The following is a 16,970-nucleotide window of genomic DNA, read 5'->3' as shown; positions in this document are numbered from 1 at the left end:
TCTATCTCTCTCTCTCTATCTCTCTCTCTCTATCTCTCTCTCTCTATCTCTCTCTCTCTATCTCTCTCTCTCTATCTCTCTCTATCTCTCTCTATCTCTCTATCTCTCTCTCTCACCTTGATGCAATTTCAACTCAATATACAAAGAACTCAAGCAAATACAAGGTATCTGATTCTTAAAGTTCTGGTAATCCACCCACCGGATTGGTACTTTTATATCAACCTTGGAAGGAGGAAAGGGAAAGTTGACTTTAGTAAGATTTGAACTCCTTGATCATGTGATTATTATCAATGCTGTTGTGTTCTTTACTTCAGATACCAGAAGGAGGCTCTGCTTTAAAATTAATCAGCAGGAACTTTCCTATATGGCAACTAGTTAAGATGAGCTCAAATCTTTTGTTTAGTATTGGTGCAGAATACTAAATGATATAGAGTTTCTCTATGGTGCTGTGGTTGCAGACTTTGAATGTCTAAGTATACTGGGCTTCTATTTATAATCATGATACTTGTGTTTATTCTGCATTCTTTGATTTCTTTTTTTTTAATGTGTTTGGATAGTGGGTATGAATTTTTTTTTCCATGCTGCAGTGATAGAATGAACTATTGTACTGAATGTTTTCTGTTAGTCATATGTAATATATTTTATTGTTGGAGGATACATCACAAGCATGTTATACGATGCTTCTTTCAAAGCCTCTATTCTGAATCCGTTGCATGTCAGTTCCAATTTTTAGGCTGCTTATACCAACATAATAGGTCATTCTACCACAGCCAACTTGGAAAGACCACTGTCCTGTTTAACTCTTTAGCATTCAAATTACTCAATCAAATGTAATGCTTATTTGTTCACATTGTTTTAAATTAACCATGCATTGTCTCATAGCTTTGAGATTTCAATGATGTGATTATTTATTTTTAGAATAACATTATAGGATAAGTGTGAGAGGTTGGATCTAGCTGGTTTGAATGCAAAACAGAATATTTGGAACAGATATGGCCAGTTTGAATGCTAAAGGGTTAAACACATTTGGAAATCAAAGGATAAGAAATAAGTACTTATATTTTGGTTATTAGTGTTTTGTATACCCATGAAGGTAATTTCTATGAATGCAGGCAACCGAATTCCATAATATATAACCATCTTTGAACTTTAGCAAAAAAATTAAATTAAGCTTTTATAAGTTATTTATCTTTTTCTTCTTGAGTGAAGAAATAAAAACATTTTTAATATTGTTGCTTTGATATATTTTTGAGATGACCTAAATAAGAGGTTGACCAAACTAATATTTTTCTAGGTATTTAGTAACAGGTAGTGATATTCTTATAACTTGCAGGTGGAACTACATGTTCATTTGGATGGAGCAATTCGACCAGAGACATTATTTGAAACAGCCAAGTAAGATATAGTTTTGTTATTTTTTGCATACAAATATAACCATATATAACTGCATTCAGTGGCTTAAGCAAAAAAATTATTTGTACATAATTTAGATTAAGTGTAAAATTTAAGTCCAATATTTTTTCTGTGTTTCATTTTGTATACTGAAAATATGAAATGGGTTTGGCAAAATTGCTTCTGTAAATTTTGTCATTTCATTAACACTATTGAAAGAAAAATATATGCTCACACCTGCATATAAAAAAAAATGCATGTGTATTTATGTATGTGATGTACTTGGAATACATAGGATGTCCATAAATTATGTTTACAACTTCTACACTTTTATATTTCAAATTGTAAAGGTAATTTATAGATAACCTCTGTGTGTGTGTGATTATATTCTGAAACCAAGAGAGAGAAAAAGCATAAAAACTGGTTTAATGAGATCTCCACCACAGCCACCATACTCCTGAGTAATATTCACAAAGCATATAATACGACCTTGAACTACCATCCATTATATTAAAAAGAAATCTCTCTCAAAACTTTGGGAGTGGGAAGAATGTTAAAAGAAACTTGACTTTACAATTCCAATTTTTCAAATCTGAAATGCAAAATCTTGCAAAATTCAGATGCTTACATAGAGGTTTGTCTGTACAGTTTTTATGATAGAATACACAGGAACTCTTCTATAGCACAAATCAAATCAGCAGATGGTACATCCTTAAACAAAGACCAATCAAATCAGCAATAGTGGAACACTGGAAGAATGTGTCAAAATCAGAAGTCAAGGAAAAAAATTTATGAAGTACAGTCATCCAACACCTTGATAAACTACCAACCTTTACTAAGATTAGAGCTGTTATCAAAAACTTTGATAAGGAAGTTTCCTGAAGCTGACTTATATACTAGTTAAAGATCTTAACGTAGTTACCATTTTATCCTTCCACTTTTCCAGCCCTCTCTTTCTCTCCCCCTCACTATCTACCTACCTATCCACTTACCTACCTACTATTCTGGTAGGTTTGAAAACTTGCAACTAACTGAAAGGGATCTGCTTCAGCAGTCAAAGATATGGTGCAACTTTTCAAAATAAAATACATAGAAGTAGGATGAGTACTAAGTTGTAGTATTCAAGCAACAAAAGTAATGTTTTAAATAAGTTATACTGCGAACCAGTTAGTAGATAACCTAGTTGCAACAAGTGCAAAAGTGATTCACTATTACGCAAGGCCACCTCATATAATAAACTTCTAATATAAATTGTTTGTAAAGATTCACAAGCTTTTTATTAGAATGACTGATGAGAAAAAGTTAACTTTAATCAGATGCAGTTCAGATTTGAACCAGGTTAGGGTACCACTGATGCTTTTTTTTTTCTTTTTTTTTTTTTTTTTTTTTTTTTTTTTTTTTCTTGTGAGACAACTGCAAGAGAAGTTTTTAGCTAAGTAAACTCTCTACCTATCATCCACTGATTTGGAGAAGTCCTTTGATATCTGTATTCAGGTGGTCTTTTAAAAACAAAAACCTAGGTAGAGATGAATGTCAGGGTGGTGCAAACTATACCCTGAGACACTGTCAGCAAAGTAAAAGTTATGCAGTGAGTTTGATCAGGAATACAATATGCAGAGAGGTATCTCTTAAGGTTTGATTCTCAGTCTGTTTCTATTTTAGTTCTCTGGGCTGTAACCAAGGAGTTTAAACTTGCTGTGTATAGGAACTCTTATCTGCCCATGACCTTGTCTTTAGAGCTAAATTTGTGGAAGATTTAAAGAAATTACATATGCAACAAAACCTAGAATTGTGAGACCTTGAAGTAAACTTAGCAAAGACTAAAGTCTTAAGAAGCTGGAAAGAAGATAGGACCCTTTTACCACTTGGAATATGGCTGTACTTAATATATTGAGGAGGAGATATGAACCACATATAGTGTTCTCTTGTAAACTATGAGTGTGCAAGAAGTGTATTAGATCACAGAGAAAAGTCACTTTGTGACATATTCATAGGATTTAGTTAATGGTAGGAAACTGAATTTTTTCTAACCCTCACATTTTTCTTATTTCGCCTTTTCTCAGGAACACCTATGTATTGAAAAGTTAACAGCATTGGAGAGCATAAAAATTAGAGTTGTAGTTGAGAAAACATTGACATGGAGGACTAGAAGCCATCTGAATATTGGAAAAGAGTTACCCAACATAACAAATCATTTATGTTGACATCATGACTGCTGCTCAATGCTTTGTGAATGCTGTAAAACATAACATAAACAGCTGCAACAAGGATTACAAGGCCATGGCCAGCAGGAAGGGACACTAGAAACATTCTGACAGTGTCTGTATGCCAGAATTCATCTCCGTATATTTAAATAGGGCATTAAGCTCTATTCAGGTGGCTGTGAAGCTACTGGAGTCTGTGGTTAAACTCTGGCTGGAGAGGGTTGTTACTGGAAGGCCATATGTGTGGCAGCAGGATTTGACTCCTTACCATACCTCTGGAAATAGTTAGAATTGGTTATCAGAGAATTTTCTATGACTTCACCCATGGATTACAATGTGTAGAGCATGGTTGTAAAAGACATCAATTATTCTGCCTGCAACACCAAGGCTGAGCTAGTGGCCAAGATAAAGGAGGTGTTCAAAGATCTTCTCAGGGACTCTGTGAGGAATGCATATGCCAGGTTCCAGAACTGTCTTGAGGAGTTCATGGTGGAAGTTTAAGGGTGGCTACTTTGAGTAAACTATTATCTCCCAGCCATAATCTTGTTGATATTGATTTTTTTTTTTTTTGGATGGGATATTGTGTTTTCTTTTCCTTCATGCAAACTGTCAAATTTAGCCTGACTACCCTGTATGAAGTGGAAGCAGTTCAGAGCTATCATCTCTGCTGGTAACAAAGATTTTTTTCTTCAAGCAAATTGTTGATTGTACGATGTTTGATATGAAGTGTAAGACATGGGCATGAGTACAAAGGATGTGTAAAAGCTAGAAAGAAATGGTGTGAGCATACACTTTCAAAATCTTGTTAACTAATTTTTTCAATTTTGTGATGTTATCTCAAAAATAAACAGTTTTGTAAATTATTACAAATTTTTATTTACAACATTTTTCTTCTATTCATTAGACGAAGGAACATAGAACTAAAAGAGAAGACAGTAGAAGAGCTAAGAGAGAAGGTTACAGAGAGTAAAAATGAAGGTTTAGGAGCCATGTTGGATATATTTAATTATTTCCTGCCAATTATAAAGTAAGAACATATTTCTTGGTATAATTTATTAAATAGTTTTGGACTGATTGTTTTAACTTGAGTACCATGTTTATGAAAAAGTGATATGGCACCAGTGGATTTATTATATTTTTCATTGAAAAATAATTGTGAAACATCATGAAACAGTTAACAGAAACAAAGTGCGATAAAGATTTGCTATAGAACTCTCAATAAGCTTTATCGTAATGTCTTTTTTTTTTTATTTCTTTTGCAGAGGTGACAAACAATCTATTGCACAAATAGCAAAAGATTTTTGTGAAGATAGTGCTAAACAAAATATTTACTATGCAGAAGTACGGTTTGCCCCTCATATTCTTGCAGATGAAAACTTAGCTGCAAGAGAGATTGTGAAAATTGTTTTAGATGCATTAAAAACAAGCTGCGCAGAACATAATATAATAATTAAGGTTATCTTGTGTTGTATGAGAAACCTCCCTGGTAAGTACAATTTACAAATTTCTTTTTTGGAGTTTGGATGATGAGCCTACGAGACTTTAGGTTGCATGAAGCTGAATCAAGACTGTTATTAATAAATACTGAGTGGTTGGCGTTAGGAAGGGCATCCAGCTGTAGAAACTCTGCCAAATTTAGATTGGAGCCTGGTGTTGCCATCCAGTTTCACCAGTCCTCAGTCAAATCGTCCAACCCATGCTAGCATGGAAAGCGGACGTTAAACGATGATGATGATGATGATGATGAAACTCCTATCAAATGTGTTGAATGCTTCTTTCATTTTATGAAATTCACTACTTGTTACATTATGAATAGTGCTTCCATAGTGCTTCCAGAATAAGCTTTACAATGGGACACTCAATGATATAAACATTTGACAGTTTAATAGTTAGGGTTTAACTTGTCCAACCAACCTGACATATTTTATTGTGCACTTTTCTATGCTTGACAGAATTTGTTGAGGCAAATTTTCTACAGTTGATTTGCCAACTCGCGCCTGTTTCCAAGTAAGGTAATATTTCCCTGTGACCAGACAAGTTTCAATAGAAGATTGAAACCAAATGCACCACTTGTTTGACAGTGATGCTCATTTACAACTATCATGCAATATCTCATTACAAGAAGACATATTGACACACACAAGCATGACTGGTTACTTTGTTTCAGTTTCTGCCTTACAAAGCTTTCTTTAGCTCAAGTATAAGACACTTGCCCAAGTGAACTTCTTAACTATTCAGCAATTCCTGCACCCATCATGCACACACACGTTATGTATTTTGTATAATGTTACTTATGAATTTGTTGTGTAGATGAGATTAAAACTTAAAATTGCTAAATCATTGTGTGATTCTGAAATTTTAACTGGTCACTGTGGGGAAGAATTATTGCATTCTTACACACTTTTGGAAGCCTAAGTTATGCAAGACAACTTTTGAAACTAGATTTATAATATCTGGAGCAAAGTAAAATATAAAGAGACAAATAGTGATTTTTAGTTAATGAAATGTTAAGTGTGGTTAGAGCAGTTTTTGTTAGATATCCTTGAGCCATTTGCCAAAGTTCCAGAGTTAGTTTATTGAAGAGTATTAAATCTAGTATGGAATTTTAAAAAAAAAAAATAGGCGTATGAGGATAATTCACCCAATGATTTTCTATACTGTATTCTTGGCATTAGGAAAGGCATCCAACCATGGAAACTATGCTGCCACAGACAGTTGGAGTCTGGTCTGTTCCCTGCCAGCCAGCTCCATGTCCAACTGTCCAACCCATGCCAGCATGGCGATCGGACATTAAATGGAGTTGATAATATACTGATTGAGATTCAAAACTGGTTGAGGCAGGGAATATTTGAATATATCGAGTGTATGGAGTTACCATCTAATAGATCTAGTGTATGGCATGTGTACATAATTAATCCTTTAGCATTCTGATTACTTTGTCAAATGTTGTTTATTTATTCACATTGTTTTATATTAATCATGTATTATCTTGTAGCTTCAAGATTTCGATGATGTGATTGCTTATTTTTAGAATGACATTGTAGGGCAGGTGTAAGAGGCCACATTTGGTCATCAAGATAAAGCAGGTAAAATATTTAGGCTGGATATGGCCAGTTTAAATGCTAAAAAGTTAAATATATTAATTAAAAATAAAGAGGGCTTTATGTCTGATATAAACTACAATGAGCTAATGTATACATTTCGTTTGAGAGTAAAGTGTTTAGGCAAATTAGAAGTACTCTTAGGTGATAGGAGCAATTGAAATTCTTTATTGACTGACTTATGCTTAACGTCTTATGAATTCAGTTTCTTTAGTGATTTATGAAAAAGGGAAAAAGTTATGTTTACTTAGGCAGCTTAGTGGCATTTGTAGATACATAGATGGTATTTTCAGTTCAGATAATAGGTTTTTTAATGTTTAATATATAAAATTTACCAGAAGGATTTGGAGGCTAGCAGAAGTAGTAGGGATGCAAATAAGATTATATGAATGTTTCAGTTAAGGTTTGTAGAGTTATGTATACATGAAGACTAGCAAGTTTTGAATTTGTGAATATTGCATGTTTGCAGTACAGGTTGTAAGATTTGGCAAAATAAGTAATAGAAAGGATTTACTGTTTGAGTTTACTAATAATTTCATTGGATATTTAAGTTAGGTTAGGTTTTAATGCTAAAAAATAATTAGGCAATTTAATTATAGGTAGAGTTTACACTGACATAAAGTAAATTGACGGTCATATCAAGCTTGTGGTTTAATTGACAATTTGATGCTTACTGTTACTGCTTTAATCTGAAATATGTTGGTTTAATTGATTAGAATATTTTCTAGGGTTTTTTGGAAATCATGACCCATGTAGTAGTTTGTCTCTCAATTTCTCACTTCTACTTTGCTCCTTGTTTTCCTCTGAGTTCCAGCTAGCGATAGGAATGTTTCTTTTGCACATGAAAGCTTTACTGGTAGGACAGAGCAATAATAGCTCTTTGATTGTATAGTCTATGATTGTAAGCTACCAATCTAGCCACATTGTATACTGTCCTTTGAATGAAGGTATATTTCTTTGTTTAGTATATTCGTTTATAAGTTACAAGTCAGCAGGTGTTTTTTGCATTAGTTTTGCAAATCAAGCCTGCTTCATAACTATATTCAAACTGATATGTGTAATTTGGTTGAGTAAATGGAGTCTAACAGTGTGACATACTCAAAGCCAGAACTTCACCAGAGAATTGAAAGAATATTTTGAAAGAGACCCTGGGACAGAATTTACTAATGTTCTTCGGGTTTTTTATTTAATCATTTATTTATGTCACATTTATCTTTGAGGAAATCATAAGGAAGTTCAAAACTGGCTTTGAATGTGCCCTGTTGAAGAACTGCAAAAGAAGTGAGATTTTATTGAGAGAGCTTTGTAAGGAAATGTTTCAAAACAATCCTATTAATAAAGTGTCTGTTTGTGTATACATAAACATCCACATATATACACATACATACAAAGAACACACACTCATACATCTATCTATGGGACTATTTGTAGAAATTGCTAAAGACGTACTTCAACTGTGTAATGAGTTCAGAAATGATGGTGTTGTTGGAATAGATGTGGCTGGAGCAGAGTTCTTCCCCACTCCACCTGAAATTAAAGAAGTATTCAAGGTTTGTAATAATTTCTCATATTCATTATTTATATTTTCATCCTGGATTAAATTTGTCTATTGTCATTCGTAGACATGCATATATGTCTATTAATCCTATTGAAAATAGGATTAATAGTTGATACTTGATCCGTTTTTTGCATTTTTTTCTTTATATGATGATCTTATCTAAAACATAATTCCCTCACATCTCTTCAAAGCACATGAACTTATCCTCTTTCTAGAAGGCTGCTATAACTCACAAAATCTGTAATTTCTTACTGAGATTTTATGCATAGTTCAGGATTGAGACAGAAAATTTGATTTTCTCCAGGCTGACAAAATTAACAAGCTTTGAATAAACAAGTTGATTTATTTTAATGCTGACAACTGTGCATTGAGAATGTCTATTTCATTTAAGATAAGTTAAAGGGTATCATTTTATTTACCTATGCACAGTTTCATTTCATTAAAATAACATAATCTGCAATATAAAATACTTATGAAACAAAAGCACTTCATTTGTAGATATGGTGCAATATATGAAAATCTTATTATTTACTTTTTATTCAAGGAAGCCCATAAGCTAGGAATTCATCGTACAGCACATGCTGGAGAAATTGGAGGACCTCCTAATGTTAAAGAGGTAAAGTTTTCCTTTTGAAATTTTAACAGAATTTATTTCTTCAAAATTTTGATTCTTAATTTATCTCAATATTTTATGAACCCTTTCAGTAAACTATGACCCTTAGAAAATATGAAAATCAACCTAAAATATGCTAAATAAATTGATAAAAACTGTTTTAATCAATATGTGATGGCTGTCTGTGACCACTATTTCATAGTATGTGAGTTACATGTGTCACCATTGAGCTGTGCTGGTTGTTGTAATGGCCACTATAAGAACTATTTGCGATTTGGTGTGCCTGTTGATATAGCTGCATACTAAACCTCTGATTCATAGAGAATTCAGTTAAATTAGTTTGGCTGTACATCAAATTCATCCATAAGTTCACATCACTGACACACCATAAATATTGTTTGCTCTTTATCAGGAGAGATTCAATACAAGTATATAGCTTAAATAAGAATTATTTTGTTTATTTTTGTGGTACTTAAACACAAGATAACAAATTCATTGAAAAAGTAAATGCTTTTGATTTTTAAATTGATTATGCTCTATATATGTTTTATAATATAATTTGAATAAGGAAGTGAAAATGATCATTTTAAACTAGTTTGCCAATTTGTTTTGCCAAATGCTTCATCTTCAGCTTTCTCTTTTAATATTTGGGAAAGAAGCAAATGTTAGGCTCAGAAATTTTTTCGTTTTTTTTTTCTTGTTTTAAACAAATAAAAGCTATTGTTACATTCATAATTAGAAAAGTAATGACGCAACTTGGACAAAGAAAGCATTGATTTTGTGGAGCTATTCTTGAGGCATGCACCTCAGATTTAAAATGTGCATGATATAATAGGACACCAAAATACATCAGAAGCAACCAAGCTTAAACTTGCATTGACTCTGGAATTTGTCTCTAAACTGCTTGTCTACCACAACTGCAACAAACCAAAGTTAATAACTATATAGTACAATTTTATATTGCTGCTGTAGAATAGACCTTATTGCCTGAAAAGTAAGGTAACAAGCTGACAGATTTGTTAGTGGCATTTCTTTGGGCTCTTTACATTCTGAGTTCAACTTTGTCTCTCATCCTTTTAGGGCTGATAAAAAAAGGTACCAGTCAGTTACTGGAGGTTGATGTAACCAATTTTCCCCCCTTCCCTCAAAATTGCTGACTTTAAGCTTAAATAGGGAAGAATTATTACCTAAAAAATAACAAAAATTATTTAGTAACATTTATGTTGTAAAGGACTAAATCAAGAGGTCTTTATCCAGTAATATTTCTATATGGGTGTTGAATTGCTTTCCTATATTTGAAATGAAGGTTAATCAGTTTTAAAACTTCATTTTCTTCCTCTAGGCTGTAGATGATATGTTTGCTGATCGTGTCGGTCATGGTTACCATGTTATTGAGGATGATCATCTCTACAAACAAATAAGAAATGACAACATTCACTTAGAGACTTGCCTAGTTTCAAGCTTCAGGACAAAGGCATTCACAGGAGAAATACAAAATCATCCAGTCACTACGTAAGCTGTTTTCTCTTTTTTTCTTTTTATTTTGTTTTTCAAACTGATGTACAATTTCTCTTTTGGTTGCTATAACTTTCTTTTCTTTTTATCCTATTTTTAACCAACATAATGTATTCAGTAACAATATCTCTTGTTGAATTCTCAAAATTAAATTATCTTTTTTAAAGGTTTTTAAAAGATGATGCTAATTTCTCTTTGAACACTGATGATCCTACTGTCTTTGCTACCAGTCTTCAAAATGATTATGCCATGGCACAAAAAGCTGGTTTTAGCAAAGATCAGATTATAAAGACTGTAAGTATGCTTAGTCTTCATTTGCTTTTATTTATATTTTCCAATACTTATTATATATACTGTTAAGTACTTGAGAAGAATAATAAATATTACGGGTAGATTATTTTCAAATGACTGATTATGATAATTTCTGTAGTTTGCAATATTACTTCTTTTTTTTTAATATAGCAATCTTTTTTTTTTCTGTTCTATTCATGCTTTGACAATTTGTTCAAATTAACCATTTTATGGTGATAGAATATTTCATCATCATTGTCTTAATGTCAACTTTTCCAAGCTTCTATGGGTCAGATGGAATTTATTGAGGCAATCTTCCCACCACCAATCTTCACTTGTCTCCAAGTAAGGTAATATTTCCCTGTAACTGGAAATGTTTTCACATAAAATTGAAAACAAATGACACTACTTGTATGACCATAACACTCATTTAAATGCTAATCTATTAAAACAACAAAATTTTAATTGCTTGGATAGAGCGTTTATTATTCTAGTTTTTATCAACAATTTTTTTCTCTACCTCTGCTGGCAACTAAGGGCCTCTCACACAGGGTGAAAGGTAGACTGTATGATGCATGTGTGCAAACTGACATGCTACACAGCAGTGAAACACGGGTCTCGACTGCTGAAGAAATGTGTAGGCTTGACAGAAATGAAGCTAGTATGATCCACTGGATATGTAATGTCAGTATGCATATACAACAGTGCATGAGCGCCCTGAGAGAAAAGTTGGATATGAGAAGCATCAGATGTGGTGTGCAAGAGAGATGACTGAGCTGGTATGGTCATGTGTTATGTACGGATGAGGACAGTTGTGTGAGGAAGTGCCACACCCTAACTGTGGAAGGAACCTGTGGAAGAGGTAGACCCAGGAAGACATGGGATGAAGTGAAGCATGACCTTTGAATGTTGGGCCTCAGAGAGGCAATGACAGGAGACCAAGACCTTTGGAGATATGCTGTGATTGAGAAGACCCAGCAACTAAAGAGAGATTGCAGCCATGGCCGATGCTAGTATTGCATGTCCGGCTCACTTAAGAGTACCCTTGATGCATCAAGCGATATGATATGCTTGAGAAGACCTGTTGAGTCAAGTAAAACCAAAATTGTAGCTGTGGCCAGTGCCCCCTGACAAGCTCCCGTTCTGGTGGCATGTAAAATTCATCATCTGAACGTGGTCGATGCCAGTGTCCCCTGACTGGTTCCCATGCCGGTGGCACATAAAAAGCACCATCTAAACATGGCTGATGCCAGTACCCCCTGACTGGCTCCTGTGCTGGTGGCACATAAAAAGCACTATCTGAACGTGATTGATGCCAGGCCTGCATGACTGGCTCCTGTGCTGGTGGTATGTAAAAAGCACTCTCTACACTCTCGGAGTGGTTGGCATTAAGAAGGGCATCCAGCTGTAGAAACATTGCTAGATCAGATTGGAGCCTGGTGCAACCACTGGCTCTCCATACCTCAGTCAAACCATCCAGCCCATGCCAGCATCGAAAACAGACGTTAAACGATGGTGATGATGATGACACAATCAATAACAGAATTATTAGTTTTTCATTTCAAAGTTATTCTATTCAGATTTGTTCTGTTTGATTAATACAGTACCTCCATTTTTTTATTTTCTAGATTTTTAATGCTGCAAGATCCAGTTTTTTGCCAAAAGCTGAACAGAAAGATCTTTTGAATCATCTTAAAAAAATCTATCCGGGAGACTATTAATTGAAATATTGCTTCAACTGTATCACAAGCAGCAAATTGACTAAATAATATTTATAATTAAAACTGAATGTTATAAACACTAAAATTTTAAGTGATTATATTAATCCTGGTGAACTCTCAGTAATTGTTTAAAAAAAAAAAAAAATTTTTTTTAAAAAGCAGAAAGAAAATTATGAAAGAAATTGTCTAACAAAGATTATGAATTGACAAAATCTTTCCTTCCATTGAAACCAGTGTGGTGATTATGTCCTCAATGTATGCAGATTATCTGCTATGCTAATATTCTTTGTTGTTATGAAAGCTTACACCAAAATTTTGCTAACTTTTTATACTTTCATCTATTGAGAATAAATCAAATATTTAAAAATAAACTTGCTCTATTTTGTTCCATATTAGATTGTTATTACTTTATTTCAAGTGCTGCCTTGGTCGAAGGAAAGTTACTTTCAGTGTCTTCAACAATTAGTATCTATTAGTGGACAAAATTAGAACAAGAAGATTAAGATTGATGCAGGCAGTATTAATGTGAACAAGAAAATATCTCATTGAGATACTTAATTATCCAGATCAGTCATTTATTATAGACTTTATTATACATTCTTACTTCATCATCCTCATTTAATGTCTGTTTTCTATGCTGGTATGGGTTGAATAGTTTGACGAAAGCTGGAGAGCTGCACTAGGTTCCAGTCTGATCTGGAATAGTTACTATGGCTGGATGCCCTTCCTAATGCCAACCACTTTACAAAGTGTGCCATGTGCATTGTACATGGCCCAAGCACAGGTAATTTTTACATGGTACCAGCATGGGTAAATTTTATGTAGCATAAACAAATGCCAGATGTCAAGCAGCAGTGGGGGACAGGCACAAACAAACATATAATAACTTATATATATATATATGTTCAATTTCTCTCTACCAAATCCACTCACAAGGCTTTGGTCAGCCCAGAGTTATAGTAGAAGACACTTGTTCAAGGTGCCATGCCATGGGACTGAACCTGGAACCATGTGATTGGGAAGCAAACTTGTTACCACACAGCTGCACCTGATACATGAAGTATATAAATAATCCTATTTTTAATTTTTGGATGTTCTTTATTCATGTCTATTTTTGTCATCAAAATCCATTTATTTTCAGTTCTAAATTCAAACCCATGATAATTGAGGCATCCATGCCATTAAACTTGCTAACTTATTGTAATAGCAATAATGTATTTGATAGCAAAGTTTTCAATCATGTCTAAGTTGTTCTTTTGACTTTCTATTGATATTACATTCATTTCTCATCTCTTGAAATGAAAGCTAGCTGTCTTTCTGTAATACTGCCTTACAATGACAGCTCTGTTCAATTCATACTATAATGCTTGAGTTGCTCAAGGTTTAATTACATCACACTTTATACAGTAATAGTGTACTTGCTATCACACAAGTCAATAAAAGAACCTCTATGTGGTTACACACTCAACAAAATCTCCCTTGAATCTTAAAGGAAAGATATATATCATGTAGACATAGATACACTATGTCTGAAATTAAGATGGAATGTTTATGATTGGAATTCCTTTCAGTGTAAGTCTACCCAGTCATAGCCATTCATAAGTTAATGAGTGAAAGGTTTGTGGTGAGACCTAGAATTGAAACTCGTATTTTTCAGTCTGCCAGGTACTATGCATAGATCACACTCATGTCATGTGATCTGTCCTAATTATCAGCCAATCAGCTTGCAGTAGTAATATGCCATGGCATAAACTTAATCAAATATTCCATGACTTTCTCCTGTGCCTTTTCTTACTATTAAGGCAAAAGCCTACCAAGGACAACAGCAGAAAGGAATACTAGCTAAACTTACTCTTTTACTTGTTTCAGTCTTTTGACTGTGGCCATGCTGGAGCACCACCTTTAGTTGAGCAAATCGACCCCAGGACTTATTCTTTATAAGCCTAGTACTTATTCTATCGGTCTCTTTTGCCGAACTGCTAAATTACGAAGATATAAGCACACCAGCATCGGTTGTCAAGCAATGTTGTGGGGGGAGGGGACAAACACAGACATACAAACATATATGCACATATATACATATATACAACAGTCTTCTTTCAGTTTCCGTCTACCAATGAGATAATAGTAACATGTAATGAGAAGAATATAAACTTGAAAATTTTTTTTTTTTATATGAACTGTTGGAATATTGAAATCTTTGAGATCAGGTGAATGCAATGGTTGTAGCCTTTCACTGATCTGAGAGAGCTTCAGAGAACACATCTCCTTCTCTATTACCAAACAATGTCAAGTTTTCCATTCCTGAATCGAGCTAGAAATGAAAGGAATTCTTCATAATCTCAGATCAATGCTTTGCTGCTTCTCCAACTTTATTATTCATTACTATGTATATTTGTTACACTGAAGCTTGATTCTAATCTACCAGCAATAATCAGAAATTTATATAAATATGTTCAATAAATCTTACAATAAATATATTAAATTATATTCACATCTGTTCATTATGGGTTAACACACAGCTGAAACAGTAACTAATAACAAGATACCAGTGAATCTGCAACATTGGTAAAGTCATCCCATTCCACCTCAACAGGTTAAATTGCTGAATTGGCACATTTATACATCAAATCATTATACCTGCATGATAAAAAGCCAGTTTTCTGAGTTTGAGTATCACAGATCAATGAGATCTGTCAAACAGTTAACAGAATGTATCTTTTCTTTATCACTATTGTGTATGTAGGTTTTATAGGTTGCAGTGACAGCAATTGTAGGAAGGTTTTATAGGTTACAGTGACAGCAATAAAAAAGTGTTAGCTTTTGTCATAACAGAAAGACAACAATTTGCACACAAAAAATGAAATAACATACTTTCAACCATAAAATGTGCAAGCACCATGAATATGAAGGTTTGATAGGGAAAAAAAAAAGAAAAACTAACATACAAGGTCACAATCACCTAATAAATAATCTTTGGAGAAGCAACATTTTTTTAATTTTAATGTAAAACTTGCAACTGAGAAGGAATACTGGTTAAACTTGGTGAGATATTAGTAACATGTAATGAGAAGAATATAAACTTGAAAATTTTCTTTGTATATGAACTATTAGACTATTGAGATTAGGTGAATGCAATGGTTGTAGCCTTTTACTGAACTGCAAGAGCCACTGGTAATTTTGTAACTTTTACTGGTCTTCTGGTCAGTCTATTTACTTACATGAGAATGTCCTATACGAAATCCTTAAGAATATATGTAAGCAAATTTACTAACAATGTATATAAACTGTTTGAAGGCATCTGAAAGTTTCTTCCTTGGCAAGTTGCTGGGCAAAGAATTTTTTTATGCTGAGTCAGAGGAAGAAGAGTGACACTAAAGATGCTTTACAGGGTCCCTGGTACTGATATGAGAAAGGCAGGAAGCCAAAACAAAGACTTTGTTATTAATGTTAGCTCTACAACATAATTTCTGACGAAGCAATAAAATGTTTTGGATGGTTGAGGATTGGAGGTTGATGTGAGACAAGAAATAGGAGTTTCACTGACTACATGATGATAATGTAAAAAGAGCCTGTGTATTTAGTCAAGCCTAAATACCTGCATCAGACAATGTATATTATATAGCTAAATGAAAAAAGAGCAAAAAAATATTTCTTCTAACAATTTAATTCTGTAAGAAGTTTGCTTCCCAACCAGGTTTTGGACTCAGTCCCATTGTGAGCATTTTGCCCAACCTGCTAATACTTCTGCCAGCTCACCACCTTATTAGTATGTACATTGACCAAAAAATAAGTTTGTTCTGACCATAGTGTGAGTTGTGATAATCCATTCAGCATCAAAGAGAGTATGTTCACAATGTCGTTCCTATTCTAAGTCCAGTCGGCCACTGATTTATTCAAGATACATGTTACAAAGCATTTAGTGAGGGACATCTTGACACTATGTGATGGTATCTCCAGCTGACTTTACAGCAAATTAAGTTGACCAACAGGTTTCACTTGTGTGATTATCAAGAAGCGTAAACAGCAGTTGCTACAAAGCTATCCTCTGAAGGAGACTTGATCCAATATGTGTAACAGTGTTGACTCCGTTAAATATACCTGTGAACCAGAAGTGTATGTTAAACTCAACAATACATTAAGTGTATTACTCAAAAGCAGGAAAGTCCCTCTGATAGACATCTCTGTATTTTCTGCTTGCCAAATTTCACTCGCAAGGCTTTCATTGATTTGATGCTATGCTAGAAGACATTTTCTCACTGTGCTGCACATGAGGACCAAACCTAAAACCATGTACTTGCAAAGAAAACTTCTTCATTACATATTCATGCAATTATTCTATTCTCCTTTTTTTGTTTCAGTCATTGGGCAAAGGCTATGTGGGAACATTGCTTTTAATTATTTAGTCAAGCAAATTGACTCTAGCACTTATTCTATCGGTATCTTATTGCTGTTATAGGAAAGTAAGCAAACCAAGTTGTCAAGTAGAGAAGGGACAAATACAAAAGCAAAAATGTGTATGCGTGCACACATACTCACTCATAGGTATATATATATATATATATATATATATAT

At 33.7% G+C, this 16,970-nt stretch overlaps 1 protein-coding gene across 1 annotated transcript in view; it reads left to right on the top strand.

Moving 5' to 3' along the window:
• The window catches only part of LOC106883941 (adenosine deaminase), a 29,142-nt gene extending 16,376 nt beyond the window's left edge, over positions 1 to 12,766 (top strand). Inside the window, exons 2-9 of the mRNA XM_014935091.2 lie at positions 1,334 to 1,395; positions 4,501 to 4,623; positions 4,859 to 5,082; positions 8,129 to 8,247; positions 8,800 to 8,871; positions 10,211 to 10,380; positions 10,551 to 10,677; positions 12,303 to 12,766. Of these exons, the coding sequence (XP_014790577.1) occupies positions 1,334 to 1,395; positions 4,501 to 4,623; positions 4,859 to 5,082; positions 8,129 to 8,247; positions 8,800 to 8,871; positions 10,211 to 10,380; positions 10,551 to 10,677; positions 12,303 to 12,395 (990 nt within the window). The 3' untranslated portion in view covers positions 12,396 to 12,766. The remainder of the gene's footprint in view (positions 1 to 1,333; positions 1,396 to 4,500; positions 4,624 to 4,858; positions 5,083 to 8,128; positions 8,248 to 8,799; positions 8,872 to 10,210; positions 10,381 to 10,550; positions 10,678 to 12,302) is intronic.
• Positions 12,767 to 16,970: the final 4,204 nt, after the last annotated feature.

This window comes from Octopus bimaculoides, chromosome 3 (genome assembly GCF_001194135.2).
Source record: "Octopus bimaculoides isolate UCB-OBI-ISO-001 chromosome 3, ASM119413v2, whole genome shotgun sequence".
NCBI lineage: Eukaryota > Metazoa > Mollusca > Cephalopoda > Octopoda > Octopodidae > Octopus > Octopus bimaculoides.
Note: the sequence above shows the minus strand (reverse complement) of the source record. Positions and strands in the feature narration are given on the sequence as shown.